Source organism: Poecilia mexicana, unplaced genomic scaffold (genome assembly GCF_051168715.1).
Source record: "Poecilia mexicana isolate PSO_F unplaced genomic scaffold, ASM5116871v1 scaffold_2, whole genome shotgun sequence".
In the NCBI taxonomy this organism is placed as follows: domain Eukaryota; kingdom Metazoa; phylum Chordata; class Actinopteri; order Cyprinodontiformes; family Poeciliidae; genus Poecilia; species Poecilia mexicana.
In genome coordinates this window covers 18,764,556-18,787,652 of record NW_028263371.1, presented here as the reverse complement: position 1 = coordinate 18,787,652, position 23,097 = coordinate 18,764,556, and the positions used below count along the sequence as shown (strand labels likewise).

General features: G+C 40.1%; 5 protein-coding genes across 11 annotated transcripts; 4 read left to right on the top strand and 1 right to left on the bottom strand.

Moving 5' to 3' along the window:
• Positions 1 to 2,547: 2,547 nt before the first annotated feature.
• Positions 2,548 to 3,712, top strand: LOC148160544 (trace amine-associated receptor 13c-like). Its single transcript, XM_088003936.1, has 2 exons — positions 2,548 to 2,795; positions 2,914 to 3,712. Exons 1-2 carry the CDS (start codon positions 2,623 to 2,625, stop codon positions 3,710 to 3,712), a joined length of 972 nt encoding a protein of 323 aa, XP_087860062.1. The 5' UTR covers positions 2,548 to 2,622.
• A 4,791-nt stretch (positions 3,713 to 8,503) lies between these two features.
• On the top strand, positions 8,504 to 10,193 carry LOC148160543 (trace amine-associated receptor 13c-like). Of its 3 annotated transcripts, none has more exons than XM_088003935.1 (2): positions 8,504 to 8,553; positions 8,791 to 10,193. In XM_088003935.1, the coding sequence occupies exons 1-2, from the start codon at positions 8,504 to 8,506 to the stop codon at positions 9,602 to 9,604; spliced, it is 864 nt and encodes a 287-aa protein (XP_087860061.1). In that variant the 3' UTR covers positions 9,605 to 10,193. The 3 variants fall into 3 exon arrangements, with proteins under 3 accessions (XP_087860061.1, XP_087860060.1, XP_087860059.1); XM_088003934.1 differs by having other exon boundaries at positions 8,504 to 8,586; positions 8,797 to 10,193; XM_088003933.1 differs by having other exon boundaries at positions 8,504 to 8,676; positions 8,797 to 10,193.
• A 2,977-nt stretch (positions 10,194 to 13,170) lies between these two features.
• LOC148160542 (trace amine-associated receptor 13c-like) lies at positions 13,171 to 14,300 on the top strand. 4 transcript variants are annotated; one of them, XM_088003931.1, is made up of 2 exons: positions 13,171 to 13,284; positions 13,493 to 14,300. In XM_088003931.1, the coding sequence occupies exons 1-2, from the start codon at positions 13,202 to 13,204 to the stop codon at positions 14,298 to 14,300; spliced, it is 891 nt and encodes a 296-aa protein (XP_087860057.1). In that variant the 5' UTR covers positions 13,171 to 13,201. The 4 variants fall into 4 exon arrangements, with proteins under 4 accessions (XP_087860057.1, XP_087860056.1, XP_087860058.1 ...); XM_088003930.1 differs by having other exon boundaries at positions 13,171 to 13,374; XM_088003932.1 differs by having other exon boundaries at positions 13,202 to 13,251; positions 13,487 to 14,300.
• Positions 14,301 to 15,690: 1,390 nt separating this feature from the next.
• LOC106912734 (trace amine-associated receptor 8a-like) lies at positions 15,691 to 16,807 on the top strand. The gene is made up of 2 exons (XM_014979529.2): positions 15,691 to 15,863; positions 15,997 to 16,807. The coding sequence occupies exons 1-2, from the start codon at positions 15,691 to 15,693 to the stop codon at positions 16,805 to 16,807; spliced, it is 984 nt and encodes a 327-aa protein (XP_014835015.2).
• A 3,733-nt stretch (positions 16,808 to 20,540) lies between these two features.
• Positions 20,541 to 22,022, bottom strand: LOC106912733 (trace amine-associated receptor 13c-like). Of its 2 annotated transcripts, XM_088003928.1 has the most exons (3): positions 21,757 to 21,765; positions 21,491 to 21,654; positions 20,541 to 21,348 (listed from the first exon to the last, which is right to left on the bottom strand). In XM_088003928.1, the coding sequence occupies exons 1-3, from the start codon at positions 21,763 to 21,765 to the stop codon at positions 20,541 to 20,543; spliced, it is 981 nt and encodes a 326-aa protein (XP_087860054.1). The 2 variants fall into 2 exon arrangements, with proteins under 2 accessions (XP_087860054.1, XP_014835014.2); XM_014979528.2 differs by having other exon boundaries at positions 21,491 to 22,022.
• Positions 22,023 to 23,097: the final 1,075 nt, after the last annotated feature.

Sequence of the window (23,097 nt, the reverse complement as noted above, 5' to 3'; positions counted from 1 at the left end):
ATAAATGTTGAAAGAGTGTTAAGGTTCTTTTCAGTACAGATCAGATTCACCAGCTGACAAAAACTCCACACATGGCATGTTGGTTGAATGTAGTGCTGACTGACTGCACAGTTTTATATGCACAAATACGCCTCCAAGTGTTCATCCGCCGGAAAGGTTAATAAACTGTCAACATAGTTAAAGTGTCTATTATGGCTAGTTTTAGTTAACCACACTGTAAATGCCATGGTTACATATTGTTTTGTACTTTATTAACAAAACCATTTGTGAAATGTAAAAAGAAAAAAAACTTTCAAAAGTAGAAAAACATATTGTGCTGTTTAGTAAGAGTTATATATCCTCATGTGGGTTAGTGGTGTATCACTTTGCACTCTGTAAAAATGGTCTTATAAGACATGATTTCCTGGTGATATATATATATATATATATATATATATATATATATATATATATATATATATATATAATTTTTTTTTTTTTTTTTTTTTTTTTTTCCAGTTTGTTTGCTAAACTTTTCTCTAGCTACCTTCAAAAGATTCATTTTCATTTTTAAAGATGCCAGATGCAAAAACTGCTCTTATACCAAAGAAGCCTTTTCCACTGACACCTGGACGTGGGCTTAATTTTCCCAATTGGCAAAACTCACATCTACCTGTGAATATTTTAAACGTTCACCTGGAGCGTCTAACCAGGTGATCGCGATCGACTGGCCGATCTCAGGAAGTCGATCTCTACGCTAGCTCCTCTCGTTTGATGCACAAATGAAAATATTCGTTAATATCCGAAACACTGATAACTTCACTAACGACAAACAAAACACGTTCCAAGTAATGATCCAACAAAGTAATAATAGTCACTGTAGTTATTGTTTTCGGAAAAATGTAAAAATAGAAATTTAAATGCGCAACCCACAGGCCCACTCCGACAGCTCATCAGTAGAGCAGTTGTTTTAAACTAGCTAATCAGGGACCTACCTCTCAATAATCACAATAACATATCAAGCCTGAAAACCTAAAGTCATAACAGACTGAATGTTCCACTTTTAACATAATCTCTGCTGTGTCGGCTTGTGGAGCCGTCAGTCGCTGCTATGGCAACGGGTGGCTGGAAAGAGACAGTAAACACATTGTTCACCTCCTCAGCGCTATGCTCACTTTACTGTGTCAGACTGCAGACGCTGTAACTTTTATAACTGCAATAAATGACAAAAACTGGACTAATTGCCTGGTTTGTTTGTTTGTAGAACATGCAGATGTTTGTAACAATCATGAAATAGGATGAAATAGTTCACAACACACATGAGTCGTGGTTAGCAAGCTAATATTTACAGCAGCCATTGTTTAAAATTTAAATATTGACCAATAAAAAGGAGAAATTTGCTTAGTCCTCTTTTTCATCTTGACAGAGCTGGCAGAAACCAAACTGTTTATAGATTTATTTATATGCGGGGAGAATACATATTTTACATATCAAAACATCAGCAATTTTCTAAGCTTTACTTTAAGCCACATTAGTAGAAATTGGGCATGAAATCAGGGCGCTACGGACATTTAGTAATTTCTTCATCTTGTTAGGGAAGCTTGTTCCTCCACTTGCCTTGTACTCAATGAATCCAAAGCGGGCCTCGTGTTCATTCAGATGAACACATGGGAGAAGGCACAAAGCCTTTACCTCATCTTCTCCATGTCTGGGATCATCATTGTCCCACTTGTCAGGGTTAAGGACTGACATTTGCTTTAGCAGTCTGCTGTCAGTCTCTTTTCTGCTGGCTGTGACACTGGCCTGCACTTTGCTAACCGTTGTAAAGATTCTGTCTTTCAGACTCTGTTGCTGCTTGAAGAAACTTTGCAGAGTCAAAGACGGGAGGCCTGCCGTCTCTTCACTGTACTTCTTTAAACGTCATCTTGTCCTCTGCCTGGCCAGCTTCACTACATTTTGTCCTGGCTGTGAACTGACACTTTCAATGCGTTTGACATCCATTGTCATGATCTCATGGGCCTTTGGGACTGCGATCTTCCTGTTCTGAAGAAACTAACAAGTTCTAGCCACGGCTTCTTACTTGTTTGAGTCGAGCAGATTTACCAGGCTACGGTTGAAGAGGTGCTGCAGAATCACACAGAGCTGCTCTGCATCGGCCTTCAGGACTCAGAGCAGTCTGGACTGGATTCTCTCCGGTAGATTTTTTTTAATGGGTGAACCAGCAAACAGAAGGAGAAGATGTGAACGACGGCGTTGATTTCCAGTGCTGTTTTAGAACTGCAGCATGTCTGTAGCTGTAGCAAAGGCAGCGAAGGCAGTGAATGATGCCATTCAGTCTGTTTGGTCTCGCTTCCATATATTGAACTAATATCAACTATTAATGTATTGGTTTTCCAGAGAAAGACTTTAAATAAATACCAATAACTACACAGAATGCTACTTCTACTATTTTATTTGTTGGTTTATTACAGGAGTTCTCTAACGTGGTGAACAGCAATTCCTGAGGGAGTTTGTCTGCACAACATGCCTCACCTCCAAACAGACAGAGGACAGAGAGCTGAATATATATAAGACAGTTGTTTGGCAAAGTGATTGAGGCTTGAAACGAACTGAACAGCTTCTTGTCTCCTCCTCTGTCTAATTATGAAAACTGTTGATGAAGCTGAACTTTGCTTTCCCCAGCTGCTCAATACATCCTGCAGAAAGACCCTGCTGCCCCCCTCTGTGTCCCTGGTTATTCACTTAACATTATCTTCCATCTCTCTACTTACAGTATTTTCTAACCTGCTGGTCATCATCTCCATCTGTCACTTCAAGTAAACAGTTTTGGCCTGTCTTGAAAGGGAAACATTTGTAAAGATGATTTTGTATGAATTTATGTGTGGCAAACTTTACAGACACTAACAGTGTGGTGTTGTTTTCTCATTTCTGCAGGAGGCTCCACAGCCCCACCAACATCCTGCTGCTCTCTCTGGCTGTCTCAGACTGCCTGGTGGGATTCATCATTTCATTGCAGATAGAGCTGGTCGACGGCTGCTGGTATCTTGGGGACATCATGTGTGCCATTTACATTATTTTGTATTATATTATCACTACTGCCTCAATAGGAACCATGGTGCTCATATCCATTGATCGTTACGTGGCCATCTGTCACCCTCTGCACTACTCCGGCAAAGTCAGAGCAGAGAGAGCAACAATTTGTGCTGTCATTTGTTGGATTTCTTCTGCTCTGGTTCAAAGCTTCCTGCTGAGAAGTAACCTGCAAAAGCCAGGCAGGTACAACTCCTGCTCTGGAGAGTGTGTAGTTGGTGTTGATTATGTTGGAGGGTTACTTGATCTTCTGATGTCCTTCGTCGGTCCTGTCGCCGTGATCGTCATTCTGTATGTCAGAGTCTTTGTGGTGGTTGTGTCTCAGGCTCGAGCCATGCAGTCTCACATCGCAGCGGTCTCTGTGAAAGTCACAGCTAAGAAGTCTGAAATCAAGGCAGCAGTAACACTTGGGGTTGTCGTAGTTGTGTTTCTGATATGCACCTGCCCATATTTCTGTGTCACACTCATGGCTGAGGATGCTAGGGTCAGTACTTCATCTGTGGCTTTCCTAGTGTTTTGTTTTAATTCCACCCTGAACCCTCTGATCTACGCCCTGTTTTATCCCTGGTTCAGGAAATCAGTCAAACTGATTCTTACACTGCAGATCCTGAAAACTGGTTCTTCTAACACAAATGTGGTTTGAAGCACAATGAGATACAGATGTAAATGCATACAGAGGAACTCTTTTCCTACTAAAGGCCCAATAAAATAATGAGTTTAATAAAAGTGTGTGCTTCCACCGTAGGAATACATATAAGATTTTGTCTTTTACCAACTAACTGAACATAGATGAACCAATTTCAGAAAAATATGACCTGAACTCTGTAAAAATAAAAGTCAATATCCAAATCCCAAAATATCCAAACCCCTCCCTCAATACCCGTCTTCACCAGATCGAGGTGTTACAAAATAAGTTGGAGATATAAACAATAAACTTATTCACAAACTTGCACAAGTGTGATTAAACGCAGTTTTGAACTGAAACGTTGACGAATCTGTTTTCTCATGTAAGCAGCAGCAGGTTTTTAGGGGAGAATAACTGAGGTGTGTGTGATGTGATAAATGTTGAAAGAGTGTTAAGGTTCTTTTCAGTACAGATCAGATTCACCAGCTGACAAAAACTCCACACATGGCATGTTGGTTGAATGTAGTGCTGACTGACTGCACAGTTTTATATGCACAAATACGCCTCCAAGTGTTCATCCGCCGGACAAGTTAATAAACTGTCAACATAGTTAAAGTGTCTATTATGGCTAGTTTTAGTTAACCACGCTGTAAATGTCATGGTTACATATTGTTTTGTACTTTATCAACAAAACCATTTGTGAAATGTAAAAAGAAAAAAACGTTCAAAAGTAGAAAAACATGTTGTGCTGTTTAGTAAGTTTTATATCCTCATTTGAGTTTGTGCTGCATCACTTTGCACTCTGTAAAAATGGTCTTATAAGACATGGTTTCCTGGTGAAATACTGTATATATTTATTTATTTATTTCAGTTTGTTTGCTAAGCTTTTCTCTGGCTTCCTTCAAAAGATTCATTTTTAAAGATGCCAAATGCGAAAACTGCTCTTATACCAAAGAAGCCTTTTCCACTGACACCTGGACTTGGGCTTAATTTTGCCATTGGCAAAACTCACATCTACTTGTGAATATTTTAAACGTTCACCTGGAGCGTCTAACCAGGTGGTCGCAATCGACTGGCCGATCTTAGGAAGTCAATCAAATATCAATCAAAATATTCATTAATATCCAAAACAATGATCAGGAGAGCAGGTGTTTTAAACTAGCTAATCAGTTAATAATCACAATAACATATCAAGCCTGAAAACATAAAGTCATAACAGACTGAATGTTCCACTTTTAACATAATCTCTGCTGTGTCGGCTTGTGGAGCCGTCAGTCGCTGCTATGGCAACGGGTGGCTGGAAAGAGACAGTAAACACATTGTTCACCTCCTCAGCGCTATGCTCACTTTACTGTGTCAGACTGCAGACGCTGTAACTTTTATAACTGCAATAAATGACAAAAACTGGACTAATTGGTTTGTTTGTTTGTAGAACATGCAGATGTTTGTAACAATCATGAAATAGGATGAAATAGTTCACAACACACATGAGTCGTGGTTAGCTAGCTAATATTAACAGCAGCCATTGTTTAAAATGTAAATATTGACCAATAAAAAGGAGAAATTTGCTTAGTCCTCTTTTTCATCTTGACAGAGCTGGCAGAAACCAAACTGTTTATAGATTTATTTATATGCGGGGAGAATACATATTTTACATATCAAAACATCAGCAATTTTCTAAGCTTTAATTTAAGCCACATTAGTAGAAATTGGGCATGAAATCAGGGCGTTACGGACATTTAGCAATTTCTTCATCTTGTTAGGGAAGCTTGTTCCTCCACTTGCCTTGTACTCAATGAATCCAAAGCAGATCTAGGAAAATATTTATGGGGTGGCAAGAGGGGGGCAGGGATATATTCAGGGGTGGCAGTATATATATATATATATATATATATATATATATATATATATATATATATATATATATATATATATATATATATATATATATATATATATATGTTTAACTTGCATTGTTTCAAAATGAGCTTCATGCAGCACTGAGGCTTAATTACAATTTCTTAATGTAGTATAGTTAATTATTTTTACGTCTTTCATACTCCTGCTAATTGATATGTATTACTGGACTGGACAGCGCCTATTGGTCGCTATGTGATTCATTGTGTTCAGAAAACCATTTTATCCCAATACAGGACAAGGAGAAATCTGTCACGAAAATATTAGTAGCGCCATCATTTGTTATTAGATATATCTATTAAATACGACTTAAAATAAAGATTAGAAAACTGATGTTTGATAAATTCTCCATGATACAAATCTATAAACAGTTTAGTTTCTGTTAGTTCTGTCAAAATGCAAGAAGGGGCGAATTTCTATTTATATTGGTCAAACATTTTATTTTAAATATGTTGTAGGCGCCGTAGTTTGATGACTGTTAGAGGGTGCGTTCACACTGCAGCCTGAAGTGACTCAATTCTGATTTTTTTGCCAGGGCCGTTCACACTGCCAGTAAATGCGACCTGTATGACCTGAAAGTGTCCCGCATGCGCAGTAGAGGGCGCAATAGTCAGCGTTCTCAGTGTTCTGCCAACTGCCCTAAACATGGAGGCTAACGGTGGAGCTTAGCTTACATATTTGAAGTTGTTGTCCGGCCGGAGCTGCATATTAACAACTTCATCCTCATATAATCCGTCATGGTTGTTGTTTTTCTTCCCACTTGCGCATATCAGGACGCAGAATAGTGAGATTTGTTGAGAAACAGTGACGTTCAGTTTGGATGAATGCGACCTGGACGTTAGGTCGCATTTTCGGATATGGGTCACATTCGAAAAAGAATCCGACCTGTGCTGTTCACACTGCCATGAAAAGAGCGGATACAGGTCGCATTATGTCAAAAAAAATTGGAATTGAGTCACTTCAGGCTGCAGTGTGAACGCACCCATAAATATCACCACGTTTTGTGAACACAGGGGATTAGCTCAGTTTTTGTCGGTTGTTTTTAGGAATTACAGCGGCTGCAGAGCGCCACAATAAAGGTACAATAAAGCTGATAAACAGGTGAAGAACCAAACTAGACAGGTCAACGAGCAGACAGAGCAGAGATTACCGATCAGGGGAATCAACACCAAAAACAAACATTTCCCACACAAAAAAGTAGCAAAAACACTAAAACAGAACATCCGGTCTGTTATGTTATGTTGTCAGACTTAATGTCTATATTGTGATTATTAATAAGTTTTCGTCTGAACACAGCGGCGGTTGATTAACTGATTTAAACAGCTGCTCTACAGATGACTTGGCGAGTTATTTAGTGCTAACGGAACCAAAACACACCGAACTGCGCAGCACACGCTAAGGTTATCAATAGCACACTAACAACAGTTAGGCTAGTATAACTGACCCACTGCTCACTTGTTCAATATTTTCTTTAAATTAAAACTTTTTCCTCACCTATGAAATCTGAAGCCCTTATTACCATTATCTATGGTTGAATTAACTGCTAAACATTGCGTCCGTTGTTCTGATTCTTTGCGTAATTGTAGTATTTTCCTGACCACCGATATTCCTGACTCAATGGACAGGAATGGCGCAAGTGTGACTTACGATAAATCACTAATGTCCAGTCCAGTAATATCCATCAATGCTGCTGCCTCGCGCTCTGTCCTTCTCTCGCACTTCCCACTACTTAGCAGTGGGTGTCAGGTTACATTGTGTTGCATTCGATGTTGTCGGAAAAACGAGTTTTATGCGCTTAATGTCCGATTTGCCATAACTATTTATTGAATCCATTGTCGCTAGCTGGGGTGGCAACAGGGGTGGCAAGTGCCACCCATGTTGCCACCCCAGTAGATCCGCCCCTGCTCGTGTTCATTCAGATGAACACGTGGGAGAAGGCACAAAGCCTTGACCTCATCTTCTCCATGTCTGGGATCATCATTGTCCCACTTGTCAGGGTTAAGGACTGACATTTGCTTTAGCAGTCTGCTGTCAGTCTCTTTTCTGCTGGCTGTGACACTGGCCTGCACTTTGCTAACCGTTGTAAAGATTCTGTCTTTCAGACTCTGTTGCTGCTTGAAGAAACTTTGCAGAGTCAAAGACGGGAGGCCTGCCGTCTCTTCACTGTACTTCTTTAAACGTCATCTTGTCCTCTGCCCGGCCAGCTTCACTACATTTTGTCCTGGCTGTGAACTGAGACTTTCAATGCGTTTGACATCCATTGTCATGATCTCATGGGCCTTTGGGACTGCGATCTTCCTGTTCTGAAGAAACTAACAAGTTCTAGCCATGGCTTCTACTTGTTTGAGTCGAGCAGATTTACCAGGCTACGGTTGAAGAGGTGCTGCAGAATCACACAGAGCTGCTCTGCATCGGCCTTCAGGACTCAGAGCAGTCTGGACTGGATTCTCTCCGGTAGATTTTTTTTAATGGGTGAACCAGCAAACAGAAGGAGAAGATGTGAACGACGGCGTTGATTTCCAGTGCTGTTTTAGAACTGCAGCATGTCTGTAGCTGTAGCAAAGGCAGCGAAGGCAGTGAATGATGCCATTCAGTCTGTGTTGGTTTCGCTTCCATATATTGAACTAATATCAACTATTAATGTATTGGTTTTCCAGAGAAAACTTTAAATAAATACCAATAACTACACAGAATGCTACTACTACTATTTTATTATAACTATTGGTTTATTACAGGAGTTCTCTAACGTGGTGAACAGCAATTCCTGAGGGAGTTTGTCTGCACAACATGCCTCACCTCCAAACAGACAGAGGACAGAGATCTGAATATATATATATAAGACAGTTGCTTGAAACGAACTGAACAGCTTCTTGTCTCCTCCTCTGTCTAATTATGAAAACTGTTGATGAAGCTGAACTTTGCTTTCCCCAGCTGCTCAATACATCCTGCAGAAAGACCATGCTGCCCCCCTCTGTGTCCCTGGTTATTCACTTAACATTATCTTCCATCTCTCTACTTACAGTATTTTCTAACCTGCTGGTCATCATCTCCATCTGTCACTTCAAGTAAACAGTTTTGGCCTCTCTTGAAAGGGAAACATTTGTAAAGATGATTTTGTATGAATGTGTGTGTGTGGCAAACTTTACAGACACTAACAGTGTGGTGTTGTTTTCTCATTTCTGCAGGAGGCTCCACAGCCCCACCAACATCCTGCTGCTCTCTCTGGCTGTCTCAGACTGCCTGGTGGGATTCCTCATTTCATTCCAGATAGTGCTGACAGATGGCTGCTGGTATCTTGGGGACATCATGTGTGCCATTTACTTTATTTTGGATTATATTATCACTACTGCCTCAATAGGAACCATGGTGCTCATATCCATTGATCGTTACGTGGCCATCTGTCACCCTCTGCACTACTCCGGCAAAGTCACCACTGAACGAGCGAAGATGTGTGTTTCACTGTTTTGGATGTGCTCCATTCTTTATCATTGTGTTCTGTTGAGGGACAATCTGCAACACCCAGGCAGGTATAATTCCTGCTCTGGAGAATGTGTCGTGTTTCTAGATTATATTGGGGGAGTTTTTGACCTTTTGACATCCTTTATTTGTCCTTTCACTGTGATCATTATTCTGTATGTCAGAGTCTTTGTAGTGGTTGTGTCTCAGGCTCGAGCCATGCAGTCTCACGTTGCAGCGGTCTCACTCCAGGGCTCAGTAAAAGTCACAGTTAGAAAATCTGAAATGAAGGCAGCAGTAACACTTGGGGTTGTCGTCGTTGTGTTTCTGATGTGCACCTGCCCATATTTTTGTGTTTCACTAATTGCAGAAGATGCAGTCAGTGCTTCATCCGTGGCTTTCCTTTTGTTTTATTTTAATTCCACCCTGAACCCTCTGATCTACGCCCTGTTTTATCCCTGGTTTAGGAAATCAGTCAAACTGATTTTTACTCTGCAGATATTGAAGCCAGAGTCATGTGAAACCATCATGATGTAAAGAGAATTTAAGTAACACAACTCTTTTTAATTGGCCAAGAAACTCTGGATGTAAATAAATCCTTGAAGAGAATTTACATGATAAGTGTTGAAACTGCTCTGGTCTCGTCTCAGATGTGTCTGGATTGTCCATGTCCTTTGTGGCAACAGCACAGATTACATTGATCAACAAATCCTGTTACAGATTTAATACTATATAAATTTACATAAACATTTATGAATCGTAAAACATATCAGAAATATTGTCATAAAAACTGATACCAGCCTATGGCAAAAAAAAAAAAAAAAAAAAAAGTTCTATTTATATTTAGCTTATTGGCAGGACTCAACTTTTTTTTACATTTTTTTTATCTTATAAAATATTGTTTAACTTTAACAAGTAATAAAACATTCTTACCTGCGTACAAATTTAACCTAACTTGCTAACAATATCTGGTTACATTTTGTTCTATATTGCTTTGAAATGTGCAAACACAAACATATAAGCTAAATGTTACACTTCACACTGATAGTCTTGTCATAAATCTTGTAAAATTTATTTGAATCTTTAAATTGGTGACATGGAAACTAAAAGTAGAATAATGCGCTAGTGAGAGAATTTATTGGAATAGCACAAACTCAGTTTTGTCTTAAAATCTGTCCAAATGTCCAATAAATTGTTACATCCAACCAATAGACCAAAGGTCGTGCATATTTTCTGTTGGTGTGATACATTTAGGGATTGCAGTAAAATCCAATGACATAAAATGTGTTTGTGTGCAGTTCCACTTTAACTCACAAACACATGCTTACATTCACAACACAGATACATGACTTTTACACACATATGAATTATTTTTACATGTGTTTTAGGCTGGGATTTTAACATGTCAAATTCTATTATTCACAGACGCATTAAAAATGTAGACAAATAATTACACTGGAGTGTAAATGTGTTGTCTCAATTAGTGCGTAACTTCATCAGTAAGAGACGTTAGAGTGCATCATTTTTGCTGCACAGAATGATAATATGTCAGTATATCAGAATCAGAATGAATTTTATTCGGCACGTTTGTGGGTACAAACAAGGAATTTCATAATCAGTTCAATCGTAATCAAGGTACAGTCACAAATCTTAAACTACAACATAAACAAAAAGCACTTAGTAAGGAACAGCCAGGGGAAGAAGAAAGGACATTATTATTTACAAGACTTTGAGCAGCCTTTTTTCTTATAGTCAAGACATATGAGGTATAAATTGTGTTCAGCAGAGAGACGGTCAGGGTACTGAAACTGTCTGTCTTCTAGTTTTTGCCATTAGGGCTCTGTAGTTGTAGACATGAGGTTGTGTAGTGATTTGGGTTTTTCTGTGTGTTTATTTTGGTTTCTGTGTTCTGTGGAGTCTCTGGGTCGTCCCGTCTACCCTTTGATTGTCCCCCTTGTTTCTCCTGATTGTCTCCCTGTGTATTTATACCCACCTGTGGTCCTTGTCTTACCGTCTCGTCAGTCGTCTTGTCGCGTCTAGCCTTGTCTTTTGTTTTACCAATTGCTACCGGTTCTGAGCTTAGCCTTCCGTTCACTCTGTGCATCACCTCCATTTTGGACTTTGTGCTTTTGTATCATCATTAAAATCATCATATTCATCATTTCAACCTGGGTCCTCAGCTTCTTCCTCACCATAAATCATGACAGGTTGAGAGACTAAATAACTTTTGCTGCCCTTTTGCTGGTCCTCAACATATAGAGGTCATGAATAGAGGGAAAGGTCAGCCCCGATTATCGTCTCCACAGACCTAGTGGTATGTTGCAGCAGTTGGTACCTGTCCTGTTTTGTGGATGAGCCAAGCCACACAGAATGGATGAAGACAGGACAGACTGTAATATGGCAGTGTAGAAGATGACCAGCATCTTCTGTGGAAGGTTGAACTTCTTAAGTGGCAGCAGGAGTTGTAATCTCTGCTGAACCTTCTTTTAGATGGAGGCAATGCGCGACGACAATCTCGGGTCACAAGTAAGTGTAGTTCCTAAGAACGAGAAGTGATCCACAGCGTACATGGTGTTGTCCATTGATGTGCAGTCATTTGTATACAGGCAGAATAGGAGAGGGGGCAGAACACACCCCTGGAGGCCACTGATGCTGATCGTTGGTGAGCTGGATTAGATGCTTCCCAGCCTCAAATGTTGCTGCCACTGAGTGAGGATTTTGGTGATCCAATGGCAGGTGGAGGCTGGCACTGTGAGCTGGATGAGCTTCTGGTGGAGGTTGATGGTGTTGAAGGCACAGCCGAAGTCCACAAACATGATCCTGGTTTGTGTCCCTGGATGATCGAGGTGGTCCAGGATGAAGAGTAGAGTCAGGTTAAGTGCATCGCATGCCAACCTGTCTGACCAGTACGCAGACTTCAGGGGGCCTGTGATGTCCTCTAGATGTTTCAGAACCAGGTGCTAAAAGGATTTCATGACCACAGACATCACAGCACATTCAATCTGTTGCCATTTGATCCTGTAATGGGTTTTTCTTGGGACCTAGGATGATGGTGGAGCAGTCCAAGAGGGTGGGAACTTCTCAAAGTTTGAGAGATTTCTTAAAGATGTGAGTGAAGATGGGTCTAAGTTGATCAGTACAGGTTTTACTGTACTGTGAGGGGAGACTCCATCTTCCCTATCCTCACATCCCCCTATCTGTTCTTCCTATCCCCCAAGAAAAATGCAACCATGGAAAAGTTGAACACCAAGGCTCTTTAACAAGTTTTTTAGACTCACCACCTCCCCGAAGGTTTCTGGTTTCCTCTTTAAAACGACGGATGGGGGTCCCAATCCTTCATTGACTACTGGGGTTTGAACAAAGTCAACATTAAAAATCGCCGGCAACCCCTCTGGCCGCTCTCGATGACATGCTGCTGACACATAACAAAATTTTCAGAGATAGGAGCAAAACAAAAACTTGAAGCACAAACCAGCTCAAAATTGTAGCACAATTGATTGACATCAATTTAACTTGATCTGGATAAATGTGGGAGGGCTGGTTAACCTCTGACCTCTGGGACCTTTTGTTAATATCTCCAAAACAAAAGCAGTACAAATGCAAATGTTAGCATGCGATTGATTTTTTTATTTTGATTTTGTAAATGTGGGCGGCTGTTTGACCTTTGACCTCAGGAAACATATTATGTTTTTAAAATGATAGCAGCAAAAAGAATCCACATCATTTTAGTTTGATAAGAAAAAGCTGCTCTTGGCATCTTCATTCAGGACCTTTTTATTGTAAGCCACCGAGAGAATCAGTGAAATTCTCATAAAAAAGCATCTAATTTTATCATAAAACGTGTTACAGGTTTGACACTCAGAACAGGTAGGTTAGATATATTTTACCTGCATCAAATGTACAACTAATTAGAACCAATACACACATTATGCAGTATTTTTGCAAAGCATAAAATAAGTTACAGATATAATTAATTTTTATAAAAGCTACAGAACAGGAGCATGAATATTTATTAAGCCCCACCTTCACATCAACAGAGGACAGAGAGGTGAATATATATAAGACAGTTGTTTGGCAAAGTGATTGAGGCTTGAAACGAACTGAACAGCTTCTTGTCTCCTCCTCTGTCTAATTATGAAAACTGTTGATGAAGCTGAACTTTGCTTTCCCCAGCTGCTCAATACATCCTGCAGAAAGACCATGCTGCCCCCCTCTGTGTCCCTGATTATTCACTTAACATTATCTTCCATCTCTCTACTTACAGTATTTTCTAACCTGCTGGTCATCACCTCCATCTGTCACTTCAAGTAAACAGTTTTGGCCTCTCTTGAAAGGGAAACATTTGTAAAGATGATTTTGTATGAATTTATGTGTGGCAAACTTTACAGACACTAACAGTGTGGTGTTGTTTTCTCATTTCTGCAGGAGGCTCCACAGCCCCACCAACATCCTGCTGCTCTCTCTGGCTGTCTCAGACTGCCTGGTGGGATTCATCATTTCCTTCCAGATAGAGCTGATAGACGGCTGCTGGTATTTTGGGGACATCATGTGTGCCATTTACTTAATTTTGGATTATATTATCACTACTGCCTCAATAGGAACCATGGTGCTCATATCCATTGATCGTTACGTGGCCATCTGTCACCCTCTGCACTACTCCGGCAAAGTCACCACTGAACGAGCGAAGATGTGTGTTTCACTGTTTTGGATGTGCTCCATTCTTTATCATTGTGTTCTGTTGAGGGACAACCTGCAGCACCCAGGCAGGTATAATTCCTGCTCTGGAGAATGTGTCGTTTTTCTAGATTATATTGGGGGAGTTTTTGACCTTTTGACATCCTTTATTTGTCCTTTCACTGTGATCATTATTCTGTATGCGAGAGTCTTTGTAGTGGTTGTATTTCAGGCTCGAGCCATGCAGTCTCACGTTGCAGCGGTCTCACTCCAGGGCTCAGTGAAAGTCACAGTTAAGAAGTCTGAAATGAAGGCAGCAGTAACACTTGGGGTTGTCGTCGTTGTGTTTCTGATGTGCACCTGCCCATATTTCTGTGTTTCACTAATTGCAGAAGATGCAGTGAGTGCTTCATCCGCTACCTTTATTCTGTTTTATTTTAATTCCACCCTGAACCCTCTGATCTACGCCCTGTTTTATCCCTGGTTTAGGAAATCAGTCAAACTGATTATTACTCTGCAGATATTGAAGCCAGAGTCGTGTGAAACCATCATAATGTAAAGAGAATCCTAATCTTTTCATAGAGGTCATGGATGGAAATAAATCTTTCAAGGGACAACACCTTTTTTTTAATGGATCATTGTTATTGGAATTATTACACAATTGTGGATCATTTTTTTTCTACCTTTTGTGTCAGCACAGATTTCATTGTGTCCAGAGAGCCTTTTAATTCTGTATAAACTATTTCAGGATCCTAAAACATGCAGGGATTGCTAAATATAGCATTGAGTTATGACTGGCTAAGATCCTTATCAAAAACAGGAAGCTATACTACATATTAAGGTGCATTTATCTGAACATTATTAAAGGTAAAATATAAAGCCAATAAAAATAATCAACCATACAAGAATCAAGAAACTGGACTGGAATGATCTTTTTCCACCTGTGCTTCTCGAGCTCTGTGTTTCCAAGTGTACCATGATGACCTGAAAACCCAACATCAGAAGACTGTCACTGATTGCTTACTGGAGTTACTGGTTGCAACAGTCACAAATTTGCCATTTGTTAATGTGGCAAATTTGTTAATAAGAACTCAGAGGAGGGACTCAACCCATTTTGAAGTTTTTAAAAACAATAATGGCAACACCGAAACCCACACCGTGGTCCAATGCTTTTTCTTTGTGCTTGGTGGCGTACGGCAACATTAAGAGAGAGCTAGATGAAAAGACTCACAACAAAAAGGTGTTTAAAGAAGTGTCGGAGTCGATGACCTCTCACGGCTGAATCACCAGCAGAGCCCAGATACTGCAGCGGTCATCCCTCCATAGCCAGACCATCACTGTACGGAGAATGCTGAGGGCAGAGAATGTGAGGGACTGTGAGGACCAGCTAGCTGGGGTTTTCACCAGCATATTTTATCAGTTCAAACAGCAGCTGATTAAAAGAACCCTGCTATTATTTCAGGGGGCATCATCCCCAAACGGTTCCCACAAAATGTGGATGTGAAATTGTATGTGCTGTATAATACAATCCAGCTTCATATATAAAGATATTTCAAACGTCACACAGAATCAAAGTGCCATGTATTTTAAAAAGACCAAAATGAGTCAATAGTCTGCATTTAGACAGGAAATCTTTATAAGTATGGCCATTAAGAAACATAAGTCAGGGATAAGAGCAGCCATACAGATAAAACACAAAAAAACTAAATAAAGTATCTCAAATGCAGTCAAAGAGCAGAGTGACAAGGTAACAAGTTGACTTCTAAGAAGTGATTTGAAAACAGAGAATAGGCCTGTCTAATTTGCATAAATTCATTGCACAGTAGAATCTGAGTAACACACTGTTTAAGTCCCGCCTCTGGTACATTGCGCCGGAGAGAGAGAGAGAGATGATTTGTCTAATATTTTCATAAGACAGACTTCAGTAGCTTCTGTTCTGCTGTCTAACAATGAAAGACTCTGAAGAAGCTGAGCTTTGCTTTCCACAGCACCTCAATGCATCGTGCAGCAAGACCATGCATCCTCCCTCAGTATCGTTGTTGATTTACATTGCTCTGTCATTCATCTCTTTCCTCACTGTGACACTCAACCTGCTGGTCATCATCTCCATCTCCCACTTTAAGTAATGACAGACTTTGCCTTTCAAAAACAGTTTCAAACAATAGATTGTGGATGTGTCACTCTGACCTTATTTGTTTGAAATTACAAACGTAGCTGTATTAGATTACAAGTGGGTTGTTTTCTCATTTCTGCAGGAAGCTCCACAGCCCCACCAACATCCTGCTGCTCTCTCTGGCTGTCTCAGACTGCCTGGTGGGATTCCTCATTTCATTCCAGATAGTGCTGATAGATGGCTGCTGGTATCTTGGGGACATCATGTGTGCCTTCTATGTTGTTTTGGACTATGCCATCACTGCTGCCTCAATAGGAACCATGGTGCTCATTTCAGTTGATCGTTACGTGGCCATCTGTTACCCCCTGCACTACTCCAGCAAAGTCACTACAGAACGAGCGAAGATGTGCGTTTCACTGTGTTGGATGATTGCTTTTCTTTGTCACAGCCTTCTCCTGAAAGACAGCCTGCAAAAACCAGGCAGGTATAATTCCTGCTTTGGAGAGTGTGTAGTTGTCCTAGATTATGTTGGAGGAATAGTGGATCTTTTGTTGTCTTTCATCGGTCCAGTTTCTGCCATCCTCATTCTGTATGTCAGAGTCTTTGTAGTGGTCGTGTCTCAGGCTCGAGCCATGCAGTCTCACGTTGCAGCGGTTTCACTCCAGGGCTCAGTGAAAGTCACAGCTAAGAAGTCTGAAATGAAGGCAGCCATAACACTTGGGGTTGTCGTCGTTGTGTTTCTGATGTGCACCTGCCCATATTTCTGTGTTATTCTTATGGCAGAAGATGCAGCGGTCAGTGCTTCATCTGTGACTTTTCTTCTGTTTTACTTTAATTCCACCCTGAACCCTCTGATCTACGCCCTGTTTTATCCCTGGTTTAGGAAATCAGTCAAACTGATTCTTACACTGCAGATATTGAAGTCTGACTCATCTGACGCTTTTGTGATGTAAAGAAATTAGCCTCTGATCTAAAGACGTATTTTATTGGAGGAAAACAGAACAATTAAAACATCTGAGGTATTGCTGTTGTCATGTTGGATGCTGGCCCAACCTAAGCTTCTCTGTGGTCACTCTTTACTGGGAGAGGCAACATTTTGCACTTTGGACCAACGTTAGGTAGAAGATATTCATATTGACTCATCGTGTGAACATTGTTTAAACTGAGGAGCTGAATGACTAAATCTCAGCTAATTTTAGTCCAACCTGGTTTTATTCGATGTGTATTTGAACAGTTAATGAACACAAAGTTATTACAGTATCTCTAGTTCAAGCCTGTATACAGATTTGATTTTTAATAGAAAAATGCCCATACATATAAATTATTTGTGTGAAAAAATATCCTATTAGAAATGAGTACACCATTAAGTGCACATAATTATTTCAGGGTGAGCACCGTGCACAGACTGTTTAATGAGAGCAGCAGAATGACTTGCAGAACGAAAGACAAGAGACGTGAAGCGAAGACCAGAAGAAAGGCAACACAAACACGGCTCTGCTCTGCTCTCTCAAACCTCCAGTCGGCTGCATGTACTGAGCCACGTTGGTTCTGCTGGAGGTTTCTTCCTGTGAAAGGGGAGTTTTTCCTCTCCACTGTCGCTGCATGCATGCTTGGTGTGAAGAATCGCTGTAAAGTCAACGACAGAATGCAAGCGATTGTGGCTACAGTGTCATCCAGGAGGAGAGAAAGCTGCAAGTCATTGAATAAATGCTCTGCTGGGTTTCCTTAGATGGGAATGTCTTAAACTAATATGAATAAGCTGAACATATTCTTTAATAACTACAATAAACTAGAATGTAAAATGACTTCTGCTGTAAAGTGCCTCAAGATGATATTTGTTGTGATTTGGGGCTGTATAAATAAACTGAAGTGAATTGAACGATGAACTGAGTAAGCTGTATATTTACTGAGGAAGGAGTATGGAAATGACAGGGGCTAATCAGAGGTGAGTGAATGCAGCTGAGAGATAAGATGATAGACAAGAGCTGGCAGGCAGAGGGAAGGTGAAAGCAAAGAGAATGAAAAGAGGGGAAATAAACCTGAACCTAATACAAACAAACAAAAACAGAAATAAACTTTCATCTAAAGAAACAAACAGTGAGAATAACAGTGAGAAGGGATGACACAAAATGGTAAGATATGAGGAAATAAGCAATGAAGAAAGGAGCAAAACAGAAACATAACTGAAACAAAAAGTCCAAACATCTATGGTCATAATTCATCTCACCTGATAATTCCCCAACTTTGTTTCTATACAACAAAATTGCTTTGGGTTGGGCTGCTTTAGTTCAGAGCCGCTAGTTTTGTGTTAAGACGAGTCACTTACAGATCAGCGATATGATAAATGAAACTGCATTACCAGTGCTAGAGTATGATCCGTTAATTGTTTCCTTCTGCAGCAAAACTTGAAAAGTCTCATCATGCAAGCAGGCCTTCAGTTAAAATGTTTGCAGACCTTAGAATTAGCTACCTGGATAACTGAAAGAGAAACAACAGAGCTATGAGCTGAAACAATAAGAAAAGAACTTAAAACTTTTTGAAAAAAGTAAATTAAGCTAGACTGCAGTAAAAAGTCTTTGTCAGTTGTGTCTAATATTTAAAAAGAATACAAAGCGGATCAAAATATTGTGAACATCCTGTTGACCAAGGACACCTCAAAATGTCAGGAAGGAAAACTCAAAACAATACGCTCTGAAATAGAACATTAACAACTAAAGAAATTAAACAAATATGTTCATTGTGACGATCATGTTTGTGGCTAACTATCAATAACAACAATACAGAAAAAAGTTAAGCTACTGCCAGACTGTTTTCAATCTTGCAGTGTATCCTGCCATATTAAAAAAAATAAGTTTTTTAATATGCTGCCATATTAAAAAATATGTTTTGCATGATGAGGATGATACATTACAGGATGTGAGTAGCAAAGAGGTTCGGAATCATTGGAAAATTTTAAACTGAAGATTAAAAGGGATGAGAAAAGTTACACTGCAAAGCAAAAGCACCGCAATCATAGTTAAAACAATATGCCAGTTTTAATTCAGCCTCATGTATCCGACCTGATCAGTATTTTCTCTGTTATATCAGACACTGTGTCACTTGGTAATCTGATGGTGTTTACATTTTAAGCAATCGAGTTATGAATGTAGAAAATGTAACAATAACTATAAAAACTGGGTGTCATGGTAAGAGCTTCTTTTAGTGTTGTAGTTTAGCTGCTATCCAACAGAGGGCACCACTGGTCATTCTTAAGCAGAGCCATTTGATACAAGAATAAAGATGGCGGGACCATACCAGAACGGGAAAAAGAAATGGTCCAAGCAGCATCCAGTGTGGGATGCAAGATGCACTAGATGTGGTTCTGTTTTCAAAATTGAAACACTCAACAAGCTCCTTAAGTTTTACCTTCATAGTGCTGATTCAGCCGAGCTCCATGACGGAGCAGTTTAAATTTCTCAACCAAAAATGACTGATGTGCTGTGAAGGCGAGAATGTGATGACAGAAAAGCAGAGGGCACAAAATTATAACATGATGGAAAAAGACATGATGCCAATAAGCAATTTTGAGGTTTGTCACGAGATAATGCACTTCATAGAGCGACGTCTGAGCATTCCTTCGAGAGCGACCACAGACAGCACTCCTGAAGATTTTATTTTTCTATTATGCAACCTAAGAAGTTCCTGGTTTGTTATATTTTTTAAATAGATCTAAGTATAGTTTAGTCACTATTTGACAGTTGACAAAAGACTGCTAAAATTAATGATATCTTTATAAATTTGACATATCAAGAAAAGTGCTATAAAGATTCAGTCCGGTCACCAAAACCTTAACTGTAATGATCAGAACTGAGGACCCGAAATTTCAGTCAGACACAAAGTACAAAATAATAAGTTCTTTATTGAAGTTCGGGGTAAGGGACAGGCAGCCACCAGCAAAGGAACAGGAACCTCTGAGGACAGAGAGGAAGGTTAGAGGGTTGTATACTTGGGGGAGAGGCCAAAGCTGAACAGAAAAGAACCACTAACCTACTTAGCGTTTGTGGAGGATGAGTGGTCCAGGTAGCACCAAGGCTGGCAACCAGTGGCAGCTCCAAGGAGGGACGGAGCTAGGAGCAGGCAGGACAGAGTAAAACTAGTCTGAGGGTCAGGCAGAGAGCGGTGGTCAGGGCACAGAAAAAGGGTCCAGCACGTTCAGGCAACTTCTAGCAGACAAAATCCAAAGGGCGAGGCAGGAGACAGAGGTCAGAGGACAGAAACAGGGTCGTGTCCAGAAAACAGAAGCCAGTGGAGAATCCGACGTGGGCTAGACAAGGCAGGCAAATCCAAGGGGCAGAAAAGAGTTCAGAACGGGGTCAGGTCAGGAAGAAATGCTGGATATCTACTCACTCTGAGGCTTTCAAAAATCTGGCACCGTCTGCCTGCCTGAGAGCTGAATATAACTGCTGTGCACAAGTGGGAAACATGAGCCTGATTGCACTCAGCATGCAGGTGAACCAGATGAGCTTGATGAGAGGTGGGAACTGCGGGGACAAACATAGCAGGCAGACGGGCCAGAAACATGACATTAACTGTCTCTTCATATGTCAGCACTGTTACGAACATTACATTGAAATACATTGAAGATTAAGGTCATATGTGTCAAAATGAGTAGTTATACTTTAACAAAGTAATATACATTATTGAAGTTTACAGTAAGTTTGCATCTGAGGAGCCAGACTTGAGAATTTTAAGTGTAACAATAATTTTGATAGATTTTCTAAACCAGGGGTAGAATAATGCATAGATCAGAGGGTTTAGACAGGAATTAACATAGTATAGTATTAGGAGATAAGCACCTGATAAACTACTGAATATACTCTCTGGGCTCAGAACTGAGACACAAAAATACGGACAAAGGCACAGCAGAAACACAACTATAACAACCCCAAGAGTCCTGGCGGCTTTTATTTCAGATTTCTTCGGTTTTCCTGAACGCTGATGTGAGACGGCTGCAACGTGAGAGCGCATGGTCCGAATCTGAGACACAGCCACCACAAAGACTGTAACATACAGAATAATGATGACAATAACAGGAAGAAGAAAAGCAAATAAGAGATCAACAATAAATCCTGTGAGGCCTATCTCAAATGTACACTCTCCAACACAGGAATTAAATCTGCCTGGTTGTTGCAGATCCTCCTTTAAAATCACAGTGGAATAAACAAGAGAACAAGTCCAACACACAGAAACAGACACTTGGGTTCGTTTTAGAGTGACCTTAGTGGGATAATGTAAAGGATCACATATGGCTACGTAGCGGTCAATTGAAATGAGGACCATAGTTTGCACTGAGGTAGATGCAACAATAAAACCTAAAGCAGTAATCAAAGCACACATGATATTGCCAAGATACCAGCAGCCATTCAAGAAAATTTGAAAGAATAACAGGAAACCCATGATGAAATCTGAGAAAGCCAGAGAGAGAAGGAGAACGTTTGTGGAGGTGTGAAGCTGCCTGGAAAGATTAAAAACACAAACACATAAAGACTTCTCTCATTTCATCAAAATCTGTCACATATTTAATTCCATTCACAATCACGGCCCTCTGCTGTGATTTTTCAAGAAATGTTTAGGTTTACATTCAAACAAATGTTTACCTGAAGTGCATGATGGCAATGATGACCAGCAAGTTCAGAATCATTGTGAGAAAAGAAAAAAGACAAACAATAATAGAAAAGAACATCATATCAGAGGGAGAATAGTTTGGTTTACTGCAGGAGGTGTTGAGGAGCTCTGGGAAGCAGAGTTCAGCTCCTTCCATCTCTGATGACTTTCAGACCAAACTCCAGTTTATATAACCTGTTAAACTCTGTGGCACACCTTTAAGGTATTGGTCTCCGGTCAAATGCTACCCCTACTGTACTGTCTCCATGGTGACCTCATGACAACAACATATCGGCTGTCTGGATTTATGAAGATACTCACTTGTGGAAACAGAAAATAAAAAAAAAACTGATCAGTTGAGCGATGAAGAATTTGACCCGTATTTAATCACAGTTACTGTAAACTGTTAAAAACTATAAAGCAAGAAATTGAGACACACACTCATCCACTGACAAACAACGATCCAGTACTGGATGACCCAGGAGATCTTTGTCGACATGCAGAGCAGTGACAGGTATAGTAACTCTGAAAGCTGAACCCTGTTAAAAGTCCGTCTTTTTGAGATGTAAGAAAATGTGACTATAATAAATATTTTCAAAACGTTTTACTTGATTTAAATTTGACTTGAGTGAAACACCAATCAAGAAGCTCCAACAATCTGACTGCATGGGTGTGAACATTCAGCATTCAGGCTGATTGGGTTCACAACGAACTTCAGCCACGGGGATTCTGAATTGTCTGTAATGATGTTCAGCTGTTCTAGTTCAGTTTTCTTATCAGCTTTTTTTTTTATTTAGCTTTATATCATGTTATAATTCCCTCATAAGAAAAAAAAAAGTTTTGATCCATTCATGTGTGTTTGAGTAAACCTGTGGCAGCCATTCAGGCTTGTCTAAACGCTTGCTCTTACAAAGCGCCACCTGTTTACCCAACGCTGTACCTTAGAGCTTCAGGCCCTCGCTGAGCTCCGCCCCACAGAGGACTCCTCCCGCTCACCTTCTCTGCTCAGTTCCACCAGACCAGCGGCAGCAGAAATGATCATACGCCTGGTGCAACTGGGTGTCTGCTGAACTCATCATACAAGCTACTCAGTCCAACACCCCATAGAACGGTTGCGAGCGACACCACAGAACAGTAAACGCTGAACTTTTAGACTGGTCAGTTCTGTGCTCTGCAATGACCTTTTGAACAGGTTAGCACACGTCCACGGGATAAACGGAACATGTTCGATGCATTGTTTTAAAAATTATTCTTAGATAATGAGATTTTAGTCTGCTCAGTTCTGCCTACTTTGAATACAATTCTAAAATAAAATTGATTAAACATGATAAAGAGAAATAGCTCAATAAAAAACAGAGGAAAAGAAGAAGTAAAGTAGCACTTGTGCAAGAAAAAGTTACAAAGTGGAAAACCTAGAAGCACAGTGTGTGTTTCCTTGCACTGTAGACCTTATATCTTTCCCACCAACAGCCATCACTATCTACTAAAACTCTTTGAAGAATTTAAATTAATATGAGTTACAACCTCATTTAACTTCTCTTTGGGATCAAAGAAGTATTTTTGATTTGATTTAATTTGATTTGAGTTGAGTGCAGTGAGT